The 18728-nt window shown below is 34.5% G+C and overlaps 2 protein-coding genes across 7 annotated transcripts in view; one reads left to right on the top strand and one right to left on the bottom strand.

Moving 5' to 3' along the window:
- Positions 1 to 313: 313 nt before the first annotated feature.
- Rbm11 (RNA binding motif protein 11) lies at positions 314 to 13971 on the bottom strand. Its single transcript, XM_047565423.1, has 5 exons — positions 13838 to 13971; positions 11868 to 12030; positions 10226 to 10298; positions 3849 to 3945; positions 314 to 2496 (listed from the first exon to the last, which is right to left on the bottom strand). Exons 1-5 carry the CDS (start codon positions 13931 to 13933, stop codon positions 2209 to 2211), a joined length of 717 nt encoding a protein of 238 aa, XP_047421379.1. The 5' UTR covers positions 13934 to 13971; the 3' UTR covers positions 314 to 2208.
- Positions 13972 to 14090: 119 nt separating this feature from the next.
- Lipi (lipase I) overlaps positions 14091 to 18728 on the top strand; it is a 68868-nt gene continuing 64230 nt past the window's right edge. For 4 of the 6 annotated variants that reach the window (XM_047565422.1, XM_047565417.1, XM_047565420.1 and 1 more), the window contains exons 1-3: positions 14091 to 14131; positions 14453 to 14601; positions 18552 to 18604. In XM_047565422.1, coding sequence (XP_047421378.1) covers positions 18559 to 18604 — 46 coding nt within the window. In that variant the 5' untranslated portion in view covers positions 14091 to 14131; positions 14453 to 14601; positions 18552 to 18558. Of the gene's footprint in view, positions 14132 to 14279; positions 14602 to 18490; positions 18605 to 18728 lie in introns of those variants that run through there. The other 2 variants (XM_047565419.1, XM_047565418.1) reach the window with 2 other exon arrangements.

Here is an 18728-nt window from a genome sequence, read left to right as displayed (position 1 = left end):
ATATTTCAAGGGATATTTTATATTTTTTAGAATGAAATACACTATGGTAAAGGTGAATTTTCTCATCTTCTATGTGTTTCAAGTTGGTTGACTAGGTCAAGTTAATATTGAGGTGCTGTATTAGTTTTTCATTGCTGTGAAGAAAAGGTACCTGACATGAATAACTTGGAGGAGGAAAGGTTCATTTTGGCTTATAGTTTCAGAGTTTTCAGTACATGGCCAGCTGGCTCCATTGCTCTGGGCCTGAGGTGAGGCAGAACATCATGAGAAAGGTCATGGTGGAGGAAAGCTTCTCAGCTTAAGGCAGCCAGGAAGGAGGGGGAAGAGAAAGAGGGGAGAGTTCGAGAGAGTGTAAGAGAGAGAGAGAGAGAAGGAGATGGAGAGGGAGAGGAGTTAAGTTGGGGACAAGATACAGTCCCCAAGAGTAAACCCCCAAGTTTGCACTCATTTCTATGAGGTCTCACTTCCTACACTGTCCACCACCTCCCAGTAGTCCAATAGTCAATCTTTCACTTAACCCACTGATGATGTCAGAACCCTCATGATGTAATCACTTCCCAAGGATTCCACCTTTGAACGCTGCTGCATTTGGGACCGTGCTTTAAAACACATGAGTGTTTGGGGGACCCATCATATCTAAATCATAACATGTACTTTCCTGACTATGATGGAAGAAATTAACAATTTTTTTGCAGTTCTAACATTTTAATTAATGTAATAGTATTTCAAGGTATTTTTCTTATACATATGCTATTCTGAATTGCTAAGAAATATTTTTATATATACTGCCAATAATAACAATCACAACAAAATAATTTAGGTTTAAGGTAAATTATAGAATTAAAGAAAACACTAAGGTGAAGTGAAGTTAATCTTTTTAAAGATATACTGTTTTCTAATTATGCAGAAACCATTTTCCCTTTGGCATGATTCTAAATTGCAAAAATGTGAATTTAAAAAGAAAAAAGTATGAGTTTCAGTATTCAAGAACAGGAAACACAGTTAAAACTACAGAACACACAATTTAGTTTTTCATATTGATCAGATGAAAGTAGACCAATGTTTGTTGTAAATTCTACTACATTGTATATTTATAACTAAGTTAAATTCAGTTACTCCTTTTGTTAAAACAAATCTTTATTCTTTTAAACAATAAGTATCTGTAAAGTGCTATGTAACATGCAAAAGGAACATTCAAGCATGGCCCTTCCTACTGAATTTGGTGCTCTATTTACAAAGGAGTTGAGTGATTCTTTCCATTAGCTTTAATAAATATAATTCTTATCATTCTAATTTTTTGTGAACTATAAAATTAACAAAAATGTCCAAATAAACCATTTATTTAACATGGAGCCTATTTATCTTTTAAAATAAATGAACCCCAAATAGAAAACTTTTTTGGACAATTAAGTATTTAATATCAAAAATGAATAAAATATCATTCTATATACTTATTCATTATCAAGATTTAAATACATTAAATATATCCTCTCAAACCTGGCTGGCAAAAGAGGTAGATAATATAATAATTACATAGCAAACTTAATTTTCATGATAAAAAGTAGAAGTAAAGAGGCAGGCATCCCTATTTAACTCATATAACAAGGCAATGACCCAAAAGCTAATCCCATGATAATTATCTTTCCTTTGGTATCACTGTCTTATGTCCTCATTTTATAAAATAAACCTGAAGGACAGTAAGGCTCAGAAAGAATCTATGTAAACATAACAAATAAAATGTTATTAACAAAGTGAACAAAACTCCTTTATAACATATTCACTAGGAACCACATGGAACTCTTAAATATTTGCATTAGTTTCTTTTAGTAAATCCAATGTTCCACTTCTAATTGCAACTTAATTGAACTTGAATATTATAGGTGACAATCTGGAGAAAACACAGTGCCTTATCCATAAGTGTTCAGTAACTGACTTTAGTTAATAGTTTAATGAAATTTCATCACCAATATTAAATAAAATGATACAAAGTATATTTCTTATTGGCAATGGGTGAAATATATTATGACATATAAAAGTAGTACATTATATTATTTTTAAAAGCCTTTGTCATTCAAGGCAAAAGTTGAATAGTAAATCAGATAAGTCATATTTTCATATATTTCAAAAAGACAAGATACTCAAGAAATTGGTCACTTTTCTTTAAAGAGAATTAAGATCAATGTAGATACATATTATCTGAAGGTAATACTAATATCTTTTCTTTTTCTTACATTTTCTGAATTTGGGGCTGAATTCATTTCCTCTATTGTTTTCTGTGCTACTATCACTGTCACTGGTTTGCTTTTGCCTCTTTCGTGTATTCATCTGATAAAGGTCAGAGTCACTTGGTGGTTGGACAGTCCATTCATAGGAGCTGGGTCCAGCCTCTAGATCGGGAACATGACTCAGTGAGGAAGACCCAGGCGCACTGTTGGGAAGCGGGGCTGTCATCTCATAGTAAGGAAGCTGCAGCATTGGATTAGGTGCATGCCACTGCTATGGGGAAACAAAAGGACAAGTCATGTACCAAAACAAATCTAAAAAGCTAATTTAAATGCATATTAAAAAAGTTTAATGAATATTAAAAGCAACATGAATTATGCAAACAGTCATGAGTAAACCAAACTGTATTTTGGTATAAGAAAGGCAGTGATTCTATCTGCCAGTCTATGTCTTTTGATTGATGAGTTCAGGCCATTGTTGGCGAGGATGTGGGGAAAAAGGTACACTCATACGTTGCTGATGGGGTTGCGAATTAGTGCAGCCACTCTGGAAAGCAATGTGGAGATTCCTTAGAAAATGTGGAACAGAACCACCATTAGACCCAGCTATCCTACTCCTTGGTCTATACCCAAAAAACTTAAAATCAGCATACTACAGTGATGTAGCCACATCAATGTTCACAGCTGCTCAATTCACAATAGCCAGATTGTGGAACCAACCTTGATGCCCTTCAATTGATGAATGGATAAAGAAACTGTGGTATATATATACAATGGAATATTACTCAGCCATAGAGAATAATAAAATTATGGCATTTGCAGGCAAATGGATGAAACTGGAGAATATCATGCTAAGTGAGATAAGCCAATCTCAAAAAACCAAAGGGCGAATGATCTTGCTGATAAGTGGATGATGATACATAATGGGGGGTGGGAGGGAGGCAAGAATGGAGGAAGGAGGGACTGTATAGAGGGAAAAAGACGGGTGGGAGGGGTGGGGGGTTAGGAAAAAATAACAGAATGAATCAAACACCATTACCTATGTAAATGTGTATGTGTATGATTACACAAATGGTATGCCTCTACTTCATGTACAACCAGAGAAACAAGTTGTACCCCATTTGTTTACAATAAAAAAAAAAAAAGAAAGGCAGTGATTTCATAGTAGCGTAGTAGGGGTGTGGAAGCTTCCTTAATCCTTAACATAAAGATTAAAGGTTTGTTAGTTTACGCAATATAGATTATGAAAGAAATATAATATGAACCACATATGTAGTTTTAAATCTTCTAATAGCCAAAATTTAAGAGTAAAGTGAAACAGGTAAAATATTTAATAAACGTATTTATCTTGATATATGATAGAAAGATAATAACTAAAATTTCTAACTACTTGAAGCAGATTAGAGATTAACTAATACCATGAACTTGTCCCTCAACTCACTCCCATCTCTACAAAAAAGAAAGAAAAGAAAATAGAATATGCTGGGAAGCAGACTTTGATAATTTCAAGTAATAAGTGGTTGTTGATTAATATTAGCTATTTGAGCACCAAATACTAAGGACAGTTTTCACATTCTTCATAAATTTGTACCATATATGTGCTAAATCAAATGATATCAAACTTACCATTTTCTGAAAGAAAAAATATTCTTGAGGTAAAGCAGTATTGTTAATTGGAAAAAACTGCATAGGAAAGGAAGATCTGCCCAACATTTCTTCATTCCTTTGGAGAAATAAAAGGGGAAGCAAAAAAACATTTTAAATTCTTTGGTACAAATATTATTTTCTCTTAAAAAAATGAGAGTTGTCCATAAAAAGAAAGAGAAAAAAAACAGCTTCTCTGGCAGCAGTTAGAATTAAATACCTTAAATAAACACATGCAAATAATCAGTTATTATATTGGTAATGTAGTGTTAGAACAATACATTATTTCATTACTAAACACTGAAATTTCAATATTGAGAGTCACTTTTGACTTTCTGATATGAAAAATGTTAGACCAGCTTGTATTTATATAAAGACATAAAACATTTAAATAGTAACAGAACAATAGCAAGTCATTAATCATCACTAGGGGCACATTTCAATCTTCCACAGATATAAAAACAAAGAGGGTTTTTTATTCTTCCAGATGAATTTCATAATGCTTGCTCTATTTCTGTAAGGTACACCATTGGGATTTTAATTGGAATTGCGTTGAATCTGTATAGCACTTTAGGTAGTATGGCCATTTTGACAATATTAATTCTTCCTATCCAAGAACATGGGAGATCTTTCGATCTTCTAAGGTTTTCTTGAATTTCTTTCTTTAGTGTTCTGTAGTTCTCATTGTAGAGGTCTTTCACCTCTTTTGTGAGATTGATTCCCAAGTAGTTTATTTTTTTCGATGCTATTGTGAATGGGGTAGTTTTCCTAATTTCTCTTTCTGAAGATTCATCACTCATGTATAAAAATGCCTTAGATTTATGTGCATTGATCTTATATCTCGCTACTTTACTGAATTCACTTATAAGATCTAAAAGTTTTCTGATGGAATTTCATGGTTCCTCTAAGTATATAATCATATCATCAGCAAATAGGGATAGTTTGAGTTCTTCTTTTCCTATTCGTATCCCTTTAATTTCTTTGGTCTGTCTAATTGCTCTGGCTAGAGTTTCAAGGACGATATTGAAAAGAAGTGGTGAAAGAGGGCATCCCTGCCTTGTTCCAGTTTTTAGGGGGAATGCTTTCAGTTTTTCACCATTTAGAATGATATTAGTCATGGGCTTAGCATAGATGGCCTTTACAATGTTAAGGAATGTTCCCACTATCCCTATTTTTTCTAGTGTTTTGAGCATGAAGGGGTGCTGTATTTTATCAAATGCTTTTTCTGCATCTATTGAAATAATCGTCTGATTCCTGACTTTAAGTCTATTGATATGGTGAATTACATTTATTGATTTCCTGATGTTGAACCAACCTTGCATCCCTGGGATGAAACCCACTTGATCATGGTGCACTACCTTTTTAATATATTTTTGTATGCGATTTGCTAAAATTTTGTTGAGAATTTTTGCGTCGATGTTCATTAAGGATATTGGTCTGAAATTTTCTTTCCTCGATGTGTCTCTGTCTGGTTTAGATATCAGGGTAATATTGGCTTCATAGAATGAGTTTGGGAGGGTTCCCTCCTCTTCTATTTTATGGAATACTTTGAGAAATATTGAAATGAGCTCTTCTTTAAAGGTTTTGTAGAACTCGGCTGAGAACCCATCTGGTCCCGGACTTTTCTTTGTTGGTAGGCTTTTGATGACTTCTTCTATTTCATTACTTGAAATTGGTCTATTTAAATTGTGTATGTCCTCCTCATTCAGTTTAGGCAATTCATATGTCTCTAGAAACCTCTTGATGTCTTCGAAATTTTCTATTTTGTTGGAATATAGATTTTCAAAACCCAGAATGGCTAAAGCAATCCTTGGCAGAAAGAGTGAAGCAGGGGGTATCACAATACCAGATCTTCAACTCTACTACAAAGCAATAGTAACAAAAATGGCATGGTATTGGTACCAAAATAGAAAGGTGGATCAATGGTACAGAATAGAGGACACGGACACAAATCCAAATAAATACAATTTTCTCATACTAGACAAAGGGGCCAAAAATATGCAATGGAGAAAAGAGAGACTCTTCAACAAATGGTGCTGGGAGAATTGGAAATCCATATGCAACAGAATGAAATTAAACCCATATCTCTCACATGCACGAAACTAAACTCAAAATGGATTAAGGACCTCGGAATCAGACCAGAGACCTTGCATCTTATAGAAGAAAAAGTAGGTCCAGAGCTTCAACATGTCGGCTTAGGATCAGACTTCCTCAACAGGACTCCCATAGCACAAGAAATAAAAGCAAGAATCAATAACTGGGATAGATTCAAACAAAAAAGCTTTCTCTCAGCAAAGGAAACTATCAGCAATGCGAAGAAAGAGCCTACACAGTGGGAGAAAATCTTTGCCAATCATACTTCAGATAGAGCACTAATCTCCAGAATCTATAAAGAACTCAAAAAACTCTACACCAAGAATGCAAATAATCCAATCGACAAATGGGTTAAGGAAATGAATAGACACTTCACAGAAGAAGATCTACAAGCAATCAACAAACATATGGAAAAATGTTCAACATCTCTAGTAATAAGAGAAATACAAATCAATACCACCCTAAGATTCCATCTCACCCCAATTAGAATGGCAATTATCAAGAATACAAGCAACAACAGGTGTTGGCGAGGATGTGGGGAGAAAGGGACACTCATACATTGCTGGTGGGGCTGCAAATTAGTGCAGCCACTCTGGAAAGCAGTGTGGAGACTCCTTAGAAAACTTGGAATGGAACCACCATTTGACCCAGCTATCCCACTCCTTGGCCTATACCCAAAGGACTTAAAATCAGCATATTACAGAGATACAGCCACATCAATGTTCATAGCTGCTCAGTTCACAATAACCAGATTGTGGAACCAACCTAGATGTCCTTCAATTGATGAATGGATAAAGAAACTGTGGTATTTATATACAATGGAATATTACTCAGCCATAAAGAATGATAAGATTATGGCATTTGCAGGCAAATGGATGAAATTGGAGAATATCATGCTAAGTGAGATAAGCCAGTCTCAAAAAACCAAAGGACGAATGATATTGCTAATAATTGCATGATGACACATAATGGGGGGTGGGAGGGGTTAGTGTTAGGGTTAGAGTTAGGTTTAGGGAGGGGAGCAAGAATGGAGGAAGGAAGGACTGTATAGAGGGAAAAGACTGGTGGGAGGGGTGGGGGGAAGGGAAAAAAATAATAGAATGAATCAAACAACATTACCCTATGTAAATTTATGATTACACAAATGGTATGCCTTTACTTCATGTACAGAGAAACAACATGTATCCCATTTGTTTACAATAAAAAAAAGTCTTTGAAAAAAAAAAAAAGAAACTGTGGTATATATACACAATGGGATATTATTCAGTCACAAAAAAGAATAATATTATAGCATTTGCAGGTAAATAGATGGAGTTGGAGAATATCATGCTAAGTGAGATAAACCAATCCCCAAAACCAAAGGCTGAATGTTTTTCCTGATAAGTGGATGATGATATATAATGGGGGTGGGGGGGTAGGGAGTGAGAGAAGAATGGAGGAACTTTGGATTATGTAGAAGGAAATGAGAGGGAGGTGGGGTATGAAAAATTGTGGAATTATACAAACATCATTACCCTATGTACATGTATGATTACACAAATGGTATGTATCTACATCATGTACAACCATAGAAATGAAATGATGTACCCCATTTGTGTACAATGAATCAAAATGCAGTTGGCAAAGAATGAAAAAAAATAAAAATAAATAAATAAAATAAAAAAATAAATAAAATAAAAAAATAAAAACAAAGAGGGAGAGATTTTCATCAATTTATTTTTAAAGTGTCTTTACTGTGTAAATGTAAAAATTGTATTCCTTTCTAAATGGAATCCTAATGTTTACAGAAACATGTTTGCTGATATCTTCCATGAATTAAGATAATCAAAACATCCCTAATTTAAAAACTATGATGTCCCCATGTTTCATTTATACATGTGATAATTGCTCTTATGGAGATGTTATAAACCCTGGCTAGGTTCTGCAGTAGCTCTACAGTACACCCTAATTTTAATTCTAATACCACTAATCCTTAGGTTAGGAAGTGTTCTATGAGGGAGGCTGAAATCAGCAAAAGCAGATGGGGACAAAATGACAGGATACAGTCAGAGGGATGGAGGAGACCCAATTTATAAATATTGACAGTAGTATCACAGAAGTCATCAGAAGTATAAACTTCATTAAGAAAGAAATCAGAGATGTCAGTTATTCTACAGCAGTAAACTCAATAAACAGCCTGCTGAATGGCTGATCAGAAGGTTCTGATCACCTCATAAGAGAAGCTCTTACATAACAGTGGGTTTGAGAAATGAATGGGAAGAAAGGACGTGAAAGATAAAAATATTTATTAGTGAGAGGAAGAAGAAAAATATGAGAGGTCAGTTAGGAGACAGGGTTCAGGAACAGCAGAACATGTGTGTAGGAGAAGTAATTGCAAAGAAAAACAGGGTGAAAGGTAGAGGAAAGTTATGGAGTGGGTAAGATCAGTTTTACTGCCATCTTCTTTTGCCTATATAGTTTTTTTTTTTTTAACTCTAAATCCTATGAATATCTTGTTGCTTCCCAAAAATCTGAGGAGAATGAAGTATCTTTTCCCACTTGATATTAAGAAGAGGGGAAGCTGTTACATCACATATGTGACTCAAACCATGAATCTGTAATGATTTCCCTAACGTAGTAGTAAATTCTCCTTTTGTTCTTTCTAAAACTTGCTGAATACTTGAAATGTATTCAGTATTTTAAATACCTTGCATTTATTATAGTATTTTATTCTCACAAAAATTTTTCAGGTATTATTTTCATTTGAGCGATAGGATACAGAAAGGTAAAATAACTTATCCAGGTTTACATCATTAATAAAGTGGCAGTGGCAGGATTCAAATCCAGGCAATCTGATTTTCATTACCTACTTTCTTAAGTTCTCCTGCCTTTACCAATATAAGAATTCTGGGGAGAATGAAAATATGGAGCACACTTATTTGGAGCTTAATACTGCTCCCAAAGATAATTCTGGGATTTGCCAGTCCCAAAAGGTCACTCTCCCATGCCTGAGAGGGTTGATACAGTTAACAGGGATACAAGGTTTGGCTTTTAAAGTTTTCTTGACAATATTAAGATCTGCCAAAGATGACAACAAAACAAACAGGATGGAAAAAATTCATAAAAATGCTTAGTGTAGACTGTAAGTAAGTCAGCAGTTCATTAGAGGCGATGGAACTGTTAGGGACAGAATAAACAAGAAACCTGTGAGGCCAAGATAGAATTCATAATATATATTAATGGATGGTGAATGAGTTAGAGCTTATAAGACAGAAGAGAGATGATACCTACTCCTGATCATGCCACCTCTGTACTAACTTATATTTCTCTTCTTGCCTTCCTTTTGTCTAAGATAACTTCAGATCAAGCCTACAGACATCAAGCTGATGAACCAGGAGACTCCTTCTATGGTCAGGTGTATTTTAGCCCACACCTCTTTGAGAAATAAATAATAATAGTTCCAGGAACTTGCCATTTGAATGGATAGCCTTGCACAACCTCCACTCTTGTCCTTATCACCATACTATCAGTAGGGAAGGCTGACAGCAGAGAAAGAAATAGTCTGTGAATAATTACTATATCCAGAACTCAGTTACTTGGTCCTTCTGCCCACTTACACTCTATCCTAAGTGTGCTAAACTATCCACTATCCTTGCTCTTGCTTTTCACTGTGTCTTTTACACCGTGACTTGAGAATCTTAAATTGGTTTGAGAGCCTTTATGTACCATAACCTCTGGGATACGTTGCCAGGCAGTGTACTGGAAGGTTACCACTGCATCAAGAAATCAGGCTATAAAAAATTCTAGGACACAGAGAAGTACAATAGTAAAATAAATAGCTGAATGGCTTAAGATCAGAAGGCTTAGTTTTAAGGCTAGTACTTTATCATCCTTGTGACCTTGAGAATTGGTTAACTTTTGTGTTTGTATAAAATATGGATAACAATATCTCCATGATCCATTATAGCAAGACCTTTTATGCTTAAATGATTTAACAGCTATGAAAAGCATAAAGGAAACCATTAAGAACACTATAAATATAAAGCTATATCACTTACTACTTTAAATATTAAAACTGAACTTTAAATGAAAATATTTTCTCTCACTTTCCATAGGTTCAGAAGAAACAAACTTCATAATTTGATCCTATGTATAAATAGTAAGGTTCTGCAATAGTCCAGACTATGTTAAAAATCTTCCTCACACATATTTACTATTTTTCTTTAATATAAATTATAGGAACATATTTATTTGCTTTACTTTATGAAAAATTTATTTTTGATTACCTGTAGGTATGTGAATTTATCTTCACACAGCTCTCAAAACTTTGGTTCGCTGGTTCTGAAGAGCGAGAACTTCCTTTGAAAGAAATACAATGATTACTTCCATGGTACAGTTACTTGGAGTTCTAACATTAACACACAACATAAACCAAAAAAAATTTTTTTTGGTACTGGGTATTGAACCCAGAATGGCTTAATCACTAAGCCACAGCTACATCCCTTTTTTATATTTTATTTAGAGACAAGGTCTCACTAAATTGTTTAGGACCTCGCTAAGTTGCTGAGGCAGCTTTCAACTTGTGATCTTCCTGCCTCAGCCTCCCAAACTGTTGGGATTACAGTGTGTGCCACTGGGCCCAGCTCCAAATATTTTTTAAGATGTAGTACTGACTTAAAATTCCACACTTAAGTAAAAGATTTGCATATCTACCTCTCAAGTCATATTTATAGATTGTATGTATTACTTTAAATGAACGAAGTGTAATCAAGATTTGTCCAAAAGCAACAATTATATATAAAAATACTTTAATATGGAACTACATCAGATACATGAAATTGTTTTGTTCTACTTACCTATAAACTAATAATGACAAATATCAGTGCTATTTGCCTTCACTGTAGAAGGCATGAATTCTCTAAACTGCTTAGACAAAGGCCAAGTCAACCTTTTACAGGATGTGTCAGAATAGAATAAGCTCTGGCCTATTCTACCAGCATGTGTGAGTTAACTGGGCAGAATCAAAGAGTATGATGCATCCATGCTTTAAACTAAAAAAAAAAGAAAAAAAGAAAATCTGAAAAGAAAGAAAAGAACTTTTCCTATGCAAGAAGAAATTGCTTTTTTAATTCTTATTTTTCATTTTTAGTAGATCAATGGAAATAAAAACCAAAGGATGATACATCAATAAACCTGAATAATTTATGGTAGTGATATGTCAGTAAGTCTCTACATTTATATAATACTTAAACACAAGTATTGTAAGCATCACTCAGATGATCTCAATCAGTCCCCTGAAAGATGCAAGGCCTAGTATAACAGGATGACCTTCTCTGGGTGACTAATTACAGATGACTGGTTCCTGACATGAATTCAGAACAAGGATCTGAGGTCATCTGAAGCAGGAATCTTTCCTGCACCACTACAAAGGATCACTCTCCAGGTAACTTTGTCCACTTTGCTCTTAAAGGGGCTTAAATTCAGCTCCTGGCAATTTACAAAGTGGGTTCCCCAGAGGGGCTAATTTATCCACTTATCTTCCAAATCGTAGGTATTTGATACCACATTATCAGTGACAAGAAGATTGGCAAATAGTTTTGCTATATAAAAGCTACGTATGTATCTCTAGTTCAAGTAAATTTAATTTTAGTCAATAGCAACCATAATAGCTATTGATGACTATTTAAAATAGAACATTTTTAAAAAGTACATTTTAAACTTTACTAAAGAAGAGATGCTATAAATTTGGTAATATAATTGACAATGTAAATTAACTATGTAGTATTATAAATTAAATATGCCTTTGAGAAAATTAAGTGACTACACTTTTATTGTCTTATACTATATGGAAAACAAAATGCTTACAACTTCTGAGAATAGCAGCAACCACAAAACACACTTTGAAGATTCATCAGTGAGAGAACCTACCAAATCGATACTGCACATTAATTGGTCTTCCATATAAACGAATTCCATTCAGCAAAGCTATTGCATAAGACACTGATTCTGGGTGCTTAAAGCAGACAAATCCAAAAGATTTCGGCTTTCCTTCTCTGTCTTTGCATATAGTCACTTTGGTTAGTGGCCCAGCCTACAAGAAACTTAAAAATTATTTTCTCATAAATCCAAAGATTTATTTTCAACTCAGAAAAATCAATTAAACTTCAAGAAAAAAACAGCAATAGCTTTATGCAGCTCTGATAATGCATCTTCATTACAAACATCACACTTATACTTCCTTTACATTTTCTTCAGCAAATTCCCTATAGGCAAAAAATAAAAACATAAGTATACTTCCCTATCTATTAAGTGAGGTTTACATCTCACTTAGGTGGAAAAAGGAAATCATAAAAAATGAGAAGATAATATATGTTGCTTGTGGATTCACACAACTGATACGGATCCAGTCCTTACAGACTAGAAATCATATGTGTTTTTTGTATAAGGAATTGCAAACACACCTTCATCTCTCCCCACCTCCTTTTTTGGAGGGTTAACAAGAAACACATTATGGGGTAAAGTAACTTTATGTTTACATTCCTTTCTTCTTTTGGTGGAAAGTTTCAAATTATATTCATAAAAAAAGAAGGATTAGAGATTTTGTTTTAAAGGGTAAACTTAAAAAGGTAGCAAATTAAAAGGATAAACATAAAAGTCTTAAAATTAAAAATATTTTTCAAATAATAAATAGTTTAATGCCTACGAGAGGAAAATGTGGTCCTGGACAGAATCTTCTCTATTAAACTGTGTGTATCTATTATTGACAGAGAGACTTTAGTTCAGAGATAAAGGGGGTCCTTTAAAACCAAATAAATTTTTTTCACCTCTGGTACTCATACTTAATCCCAGACATTTGGTTCTGCAATTGTTTTCCTTGGAACCTTCCCTTATTCAGATAGGAGGAAGTCACTTTTTATTTCTGTTGATGTTAGCATTATTACTACTACTACTACTTCTACTACTGGTACCACCAAACGCCTAGTAAATGCTAGCTATAGCTTTGCTTTATTTAGGTTAGCTCATTTAGTCATCACAATCTCATCATATTGTAGATACTATTACTCCTATTTGACATTTGAGGAAACTCAGAGACTCATATACTGGCCCAAAATCACACTGCTGACCTCAGAGCCCATACTTTCAACCACTTTTCCGTACTAAATATACCTGTCTTTGGTAGATTACCCTAAATAATGGCAATTGATTTTAATTTCCCCCTTTAACAAAGTGTAAGGGCTATTTCTAAAATTGTAATTCTAGGTCATTAAATGGTTAGATGAGTGGCTGAATGAAGATATACCTTTGGCAAGTGAGCGGTCGCGTGTACCAGAGGTGTGTTTACAGAACACAGGAGATTTAATCCCGAACTTAATCCAGCCCTGGAAAAGTTTCCTAAGGTCCTCTTGGATGCAGGAAAAGACCTTGACCAGGGAGTCAGTTGGTCACAGTCATGGTATATTGGTTGTTCCATCATCTCACATCTCATTTATTATACTAGAATAGAAACAGCCTCCGCATAAAAGGGCTTAGGGGGATGAGTAATGTATATGAAAACATTTTAAAAGCTATACCTCTCACTTTGGAGGATGTAAGACATAAAGGTGCTTATTATCGGAAGGAAGACAGTGACAGGGCTGTTTTCTGCTGGAGCACATCCAAGGCCTGGGAAGCCCTTAATGAGGACTGGGAATTAGGGAGGGCCCAGTCACTGCCTACCGTCAGAACTCTGCAGTGGGGATGGGGCTAAGCCATATCTTTGAACAGTCGCTCCGCTCGAGACAGGTGCATACAGTCAAAAATAATTAAAGCATTGGACAAGAGGGGGCGGGAAGGGAGCCGGGCTGCCGGAGGTCTAGGTGTGCCCCGCCCCTCCGCCGCCCCTTCCCCGAGGACGGTACCTGAAGGAATAGCTCGTAAAGAATCTCTTCCCGCACGCGGGCCTCTAAATTGCCCACAAACACGGTCCTTTCAGCCTCCTCCTGAGCTGGGAACATCCCTCCGGTATCGGCCCCAGGATGGAGGAAGCGCCAGACCCGCCCCCTTGCTCCGCTTTACTGCGCTGCTGGGGCGAGGGAGACGGGAGCGCGCGCGCCAGGGGCGGAGCTAGGCTGCGGGATACGCCCCCCGAGCCCCACGGGGACCGCCCACCACGCTGCCGCCACGCCCAGAATCAGACCCTGGAAGAGTGTTAGGTAAAGATTATTGCTCAAGGGGCTTTGCACTTTTGCTTGTAGCGGTTGCTCTCCAGCACCTGTTTTCTCATGCTCATTATTTGATTTTGGATTTACTCAACCGACATTTTCAATCAAGACTATAGAGATGATCTAAGATTTAGTAACTTCACTTCGGAAGCTACTAGGCTAATGAGGAAAGAATAATTTGTCTCCAAAGAGTTAATGGATACATCATTAGTATTTTAAAATTAAATTGTTGATAAAATATTTCTTGAAAGAATGAATCACATATGGATTTTGATATAATAGAGTACTGAAATTAAAATTTTATTTATCCAGGAAGTGCTCCTAAGAGAAGTCTTTGAAAATGACAACCCACGTTTGAGGTGGTTTCGGAGAGCTGTTGAACTTGAGAAAACAGCCGTATCAAGGAATCCTCGGAAAATGTCTACGTAGGACCCTGAAACCATCCTGCAAATATTGTACAAGTAATGAGGACACCATTCTTTTAGTTTGGGAATTCATTTTTAATTGATGAGACAAACTTTTGCTTGTCTGATGGACCCGAGAACTCACCTTTGCTAACGGAAAGAGATACATTTTTAGGAAATCTGCTTTTCCCCTTTAACTCTGGCATTACTTAGTTTTGTGACTTTGAACAAGTAACTTCTGTTTGGAATTCAGGTTATTTAAGGAATGGATCAGACTAAATATAATTACTTCATTTAATAGGTATTTTCTTAGTGTTCCCTATGTGTTGGCACTGACTTTGAACTTGGGAATGAAAGTGAACATAAAACTCTACATAATGGGAGAGACAAAGGTTCTATATATACAACTGCAATAAAGTGTCAGTAACTTTAGTAATTATCTCAGGTGATAATTCATGAGTCTATAAATTGTTTACCTTTCCTCTCTTTTTTCCTTTGTCATCAGTGTAAATATAGAAGAGTAGAAGGAGGTTAAGGAAATTAGTACAGTGGAAGCAAATAACAAATACATGCTGACCAAGTAAATGGTTACCTGCAAGTCTCTGTTATATGTATATCTTTGATATATTTATGTTTATGTACCTCATAAATGTTATACAAACCAACATATTTCCTCCTTAACCTACCTTCAGTTACTGTTTATCTGGGAACTGTATTTTCATCTTTCTTTGTAAAAATTCAGCATTATTTTTGACTATGCATGCTATAGACTTTTGTATTTGCAAAAGTTAATGATCAGATTATATTGTTACGTTGAAATGTACACTATTCTTTTGTGTACAAATGCTCATGAGTTTGGCATTCTTATTACATCTTCTCTTTTTGACTGTACATAATTTATGTTGCTTATAATTCTGGGGTACTTATTCAATGTTATAAATTCTGAAATTCATCCCACATGACTAGCTGTTTGTTCAGAATTTAACCTCAATAGATTTTTTTAACATATGTATCCTGTATCTCCTAACTCGTATTGAATGCATGCATGATAGTAAATCTAGCAAAAACAAAAAAATAATTGACTTTACTCTCAGCATTTACTGGATCGTTAGTCACATATAAGGCATTGCTGGTTTCAAAACAAGGAATACTTTATAAAGAATTAGTTTTTCTTTATTCATTCCAAGATGTCTTATACTTCTACCTGTATGAGCCTATCAAAATGAAAAAATATACACATCAGTTCTTTCTTTCTTCTTTACCCAGCTGACTTTTTTTTTTTTTTTGTGATGCTGGGATTTGAACCCAGGGCCTTCTGCATGTAAAGTAAGCACTCTGCCAACTGAGCTATATCCCCAGCCTCTGACTCATTATTTTTGTAACTCTGTCCAGGTAGTATATTCTGCCAGGATTTCCTGAACTCTACAATCTAGATTAGCTGGGTGCCCCACCTGTATAGTATCATAGTTTCCTAGGTATCCTTCTTTCAGTTCTCCTTTATTGTGAACTACTATACATTAAATATATTAGGTTAGAACAATTCTGACACATCTGTGGGCCTCTAATAAATAGTTGCTGAAATTATGCTCTTCAAATAAGTGAATATCCCTATTTTATCCCCAATAGGTTTTAGCCTATACCGGGCAATTCCTAGGTGCTTAATAAAAGTTGCATAAATGAATGTATAAATGGAAATTTGGAAATTTACTGTTAAAAGACTCTTTTTTAAACTGACTTCATTTTATCTTCATTTTAAAAAATTCTATTTTTTTCTTCATTTTGATTTTCCTGCCCATATTTTCCCCTAAGTAAATGTAGCATTTCTTGCTGTTGTTGTTTTACATGTGGTTATTATAAAGAAATATTTTTGAAGTTAAGAAATAAAATTAAAAATTACCAGAAAATATACCACATAGAGATAATAATTTTGGAGGAAAATCTGGAGTTTGAACAATGTATATATACATATCACACAATTTAAAAATTGTACTATCTATACCATTTTTGAGCTTGTCCTTTTCTCCCTAAAACTGTAATGGAGTTTTTCTCCATATATAAATACTGGTCTATCTGCTTTATAAATTTTAATCTGCAGTATGGACATAATTAGACTAATGCTTCATTATTAGACATTTACATTTTCCACTTTTGGGCTATTATACTAATGCTCAGATGAACATCCTTTCTTTGATACCTTTGTGTACATGCTGTTTATTATCACGTGTGAGGACCTAGGATTTCTGTAGAAAAGTACCTTGGTGTTTAATTCCGAATCAAAGGGTAAGATTACTAAATATTTTTGACACATTGCTAAGTTAAATAAAAGGTTGTAGTAAAGTGCATTCTGATAAACAGTGACTCAACATAAATATTATTCAACTATCATAATTACCTCAGAAGCAAACCTGGTACGTAGAGCTCAGTTTTCTTTCTTCTCAATCATTATTATCACCATTATTGTCAAAGTCATCATCACCTTGGTGTTCTTGTTTACATTGTATACAAGTCAGTAAATGTCTTAAAATCATTTTTTATATCCAGTGAGGACTAAATAAGTACACAAGTAAATAAGGACCTATTAAATTATTGGCATTTAATATATTATTTTGTCATCTCTTTATAATTTGCTATTTAATCCAATAGACTTTAATAATCCCAACTTTCTCCTATTGACAGTAAGTATACGATAATAAAGACATTCATTTTGAAACTCTGCTCTGTATTGTACTATCTGAAATGCCAAGTTCATATGACCTCTTCAGAATGATAAAGATGAAAAAAATGTGCAAGGGTCATATTATAGTACTACCTCAAGAGCACAAAAGAAAGGGAAATTATAAGTGAAATAGTAAATATTTTTTCTTTAGCTTATTCAGTATGCATTTGTTAAAAATGTTTTACATGAATGCTGCATATATCATCTTTCTTCATTTTCTGAAATGATGTGGTTTATTTATATCTGTTAGAGAAGTGCAGTTATTACAGCTCAGACCTACATTATTTGGTGGTAAACAAATTATAGTAATGGGAACCTTTAAAAATAGTCTTACATAAAACACTCAGAGATCAAACAGGTCAAATGGTGACGTTTCATGAGCAGTCAAATTTTCATGATTTTAAAATGAATATCTCATTTTGTTTGTGGACTTCTGAAGCATGATTTCAGACTCAGGTTAGTTTCTGCTGATCTCTGATGTATATTAAACACTGCTATTCTTACTGAATCTTTGGAATTTAGAGAGAAATGAATTTCCTAAAATTAAATGCAATTTTTGACCTTGTAACCCATGCACTTAGAAAACTCTCAATTTTCTTTGCTTAAGTTCATAGTTGGGAAGAAAATGAAACTTGAGTAAACATGTAAAAATAAAGTTTGTAATAATTTAAAATTATCATACTAAAAGCAAAAGTATTTTTTTATTTTCAAATTTTAGCCTCAAGAAACAAGCTAGAATTTTAAATTTTAAAATAGCCTCTGTGTTTTGGATGCAAACTGATGTAAACCTGAAAAGCCCATAGTTTATACTTGACAGCTTCATGGGTATGGATTTCATTACTGATTTTATGGTGTGTAAGGGCAGCTTAGTTTGTAATCAAACTGAACATAAGCCACAACTTTTTCTGACTCTTTCCATTTCTGGCATTTTCTAACAACACATTTTTTCCCCTAACTTTCCACAAACAGATTCTTCCAGACCACTTCTGAAATCCTGAGGCTAAAAGGAATAAAGAAATATATAATTAGCCTTTTCATTCCCTTAGATTCAACTTGTGTCACAGAAACTTTATGACTTATTACAGAGTCTTTGACTTGAAACTCCTTCTCATGACCTCAAGTCAAATGGGAGAAAAAAAACTACCTCACCTTTTCAACAAAGAGGGAGGAGCAAAAGTCAGTTTTACAGTAAAGCCTGCCAGCTTGTGACAAGCCTATCAAAGAGAAACCTTAATGAATTACGGAATTTCTTTTTTGGGGGGAATCTGAGTGCTTTTTTTTACTTTTTCAGATTCCAAATGAGAGTATACATTTTTCTGTGTTTGATGTGCTGGGTAAGATCTGGTAAGATACTTATTAATAATTTGTCTTTAAAAATTGTATATAAAATAATAGTGTGGTTTGTATTCTGGGATAAAGAATGCTATGACATCATAGTATGAAAAAATATGTTATAATCATAGGTATA

This window comes from Sciurus carolinensis, chromosome 9 (genome assembly GCF_902686445.1).
Source record: "Sciurus carolinensis chromosome 9, mSciCar1.2, whole genome shotgun sequence".
Classification (NCBI taxonomy): domain Eukaryota; kingdom Metazoa; phylum Chordata; class Mammalia; order Rodentia; family Sciuridae; genus Sciurus; species Sciurus carolinensis.
This window is presented reverse-complemented; position numbering and strand designations above follow the sequence as displayed.

Excerpts from the sequence above, each read along its gene's own strand:
- Rbm11 (XM_047565423.1), bottom strand. The coding sequence starts at position 13,933 with ATGTTCCCAGCTCAGGAGGAGGCTGAAAGGACCGTGTTTGTGGGCAAT. Across the intron at positions 10,299-11,867 it reads TAATGTGCAGTATCGATTTG|GAAGTTCTCGCTCTTCAGAA; the intron begins GTAGGTTCTCTC and ends TTTCTTTCAAAG. Across the intron at positions 2,497-3,848 it reads ATTTTTTCTTTCAGAAAATG|CAGTGGCATGCACCTAATCC; the intron begins GTAAGTTTGATA and ends GTTTCCCCATAG.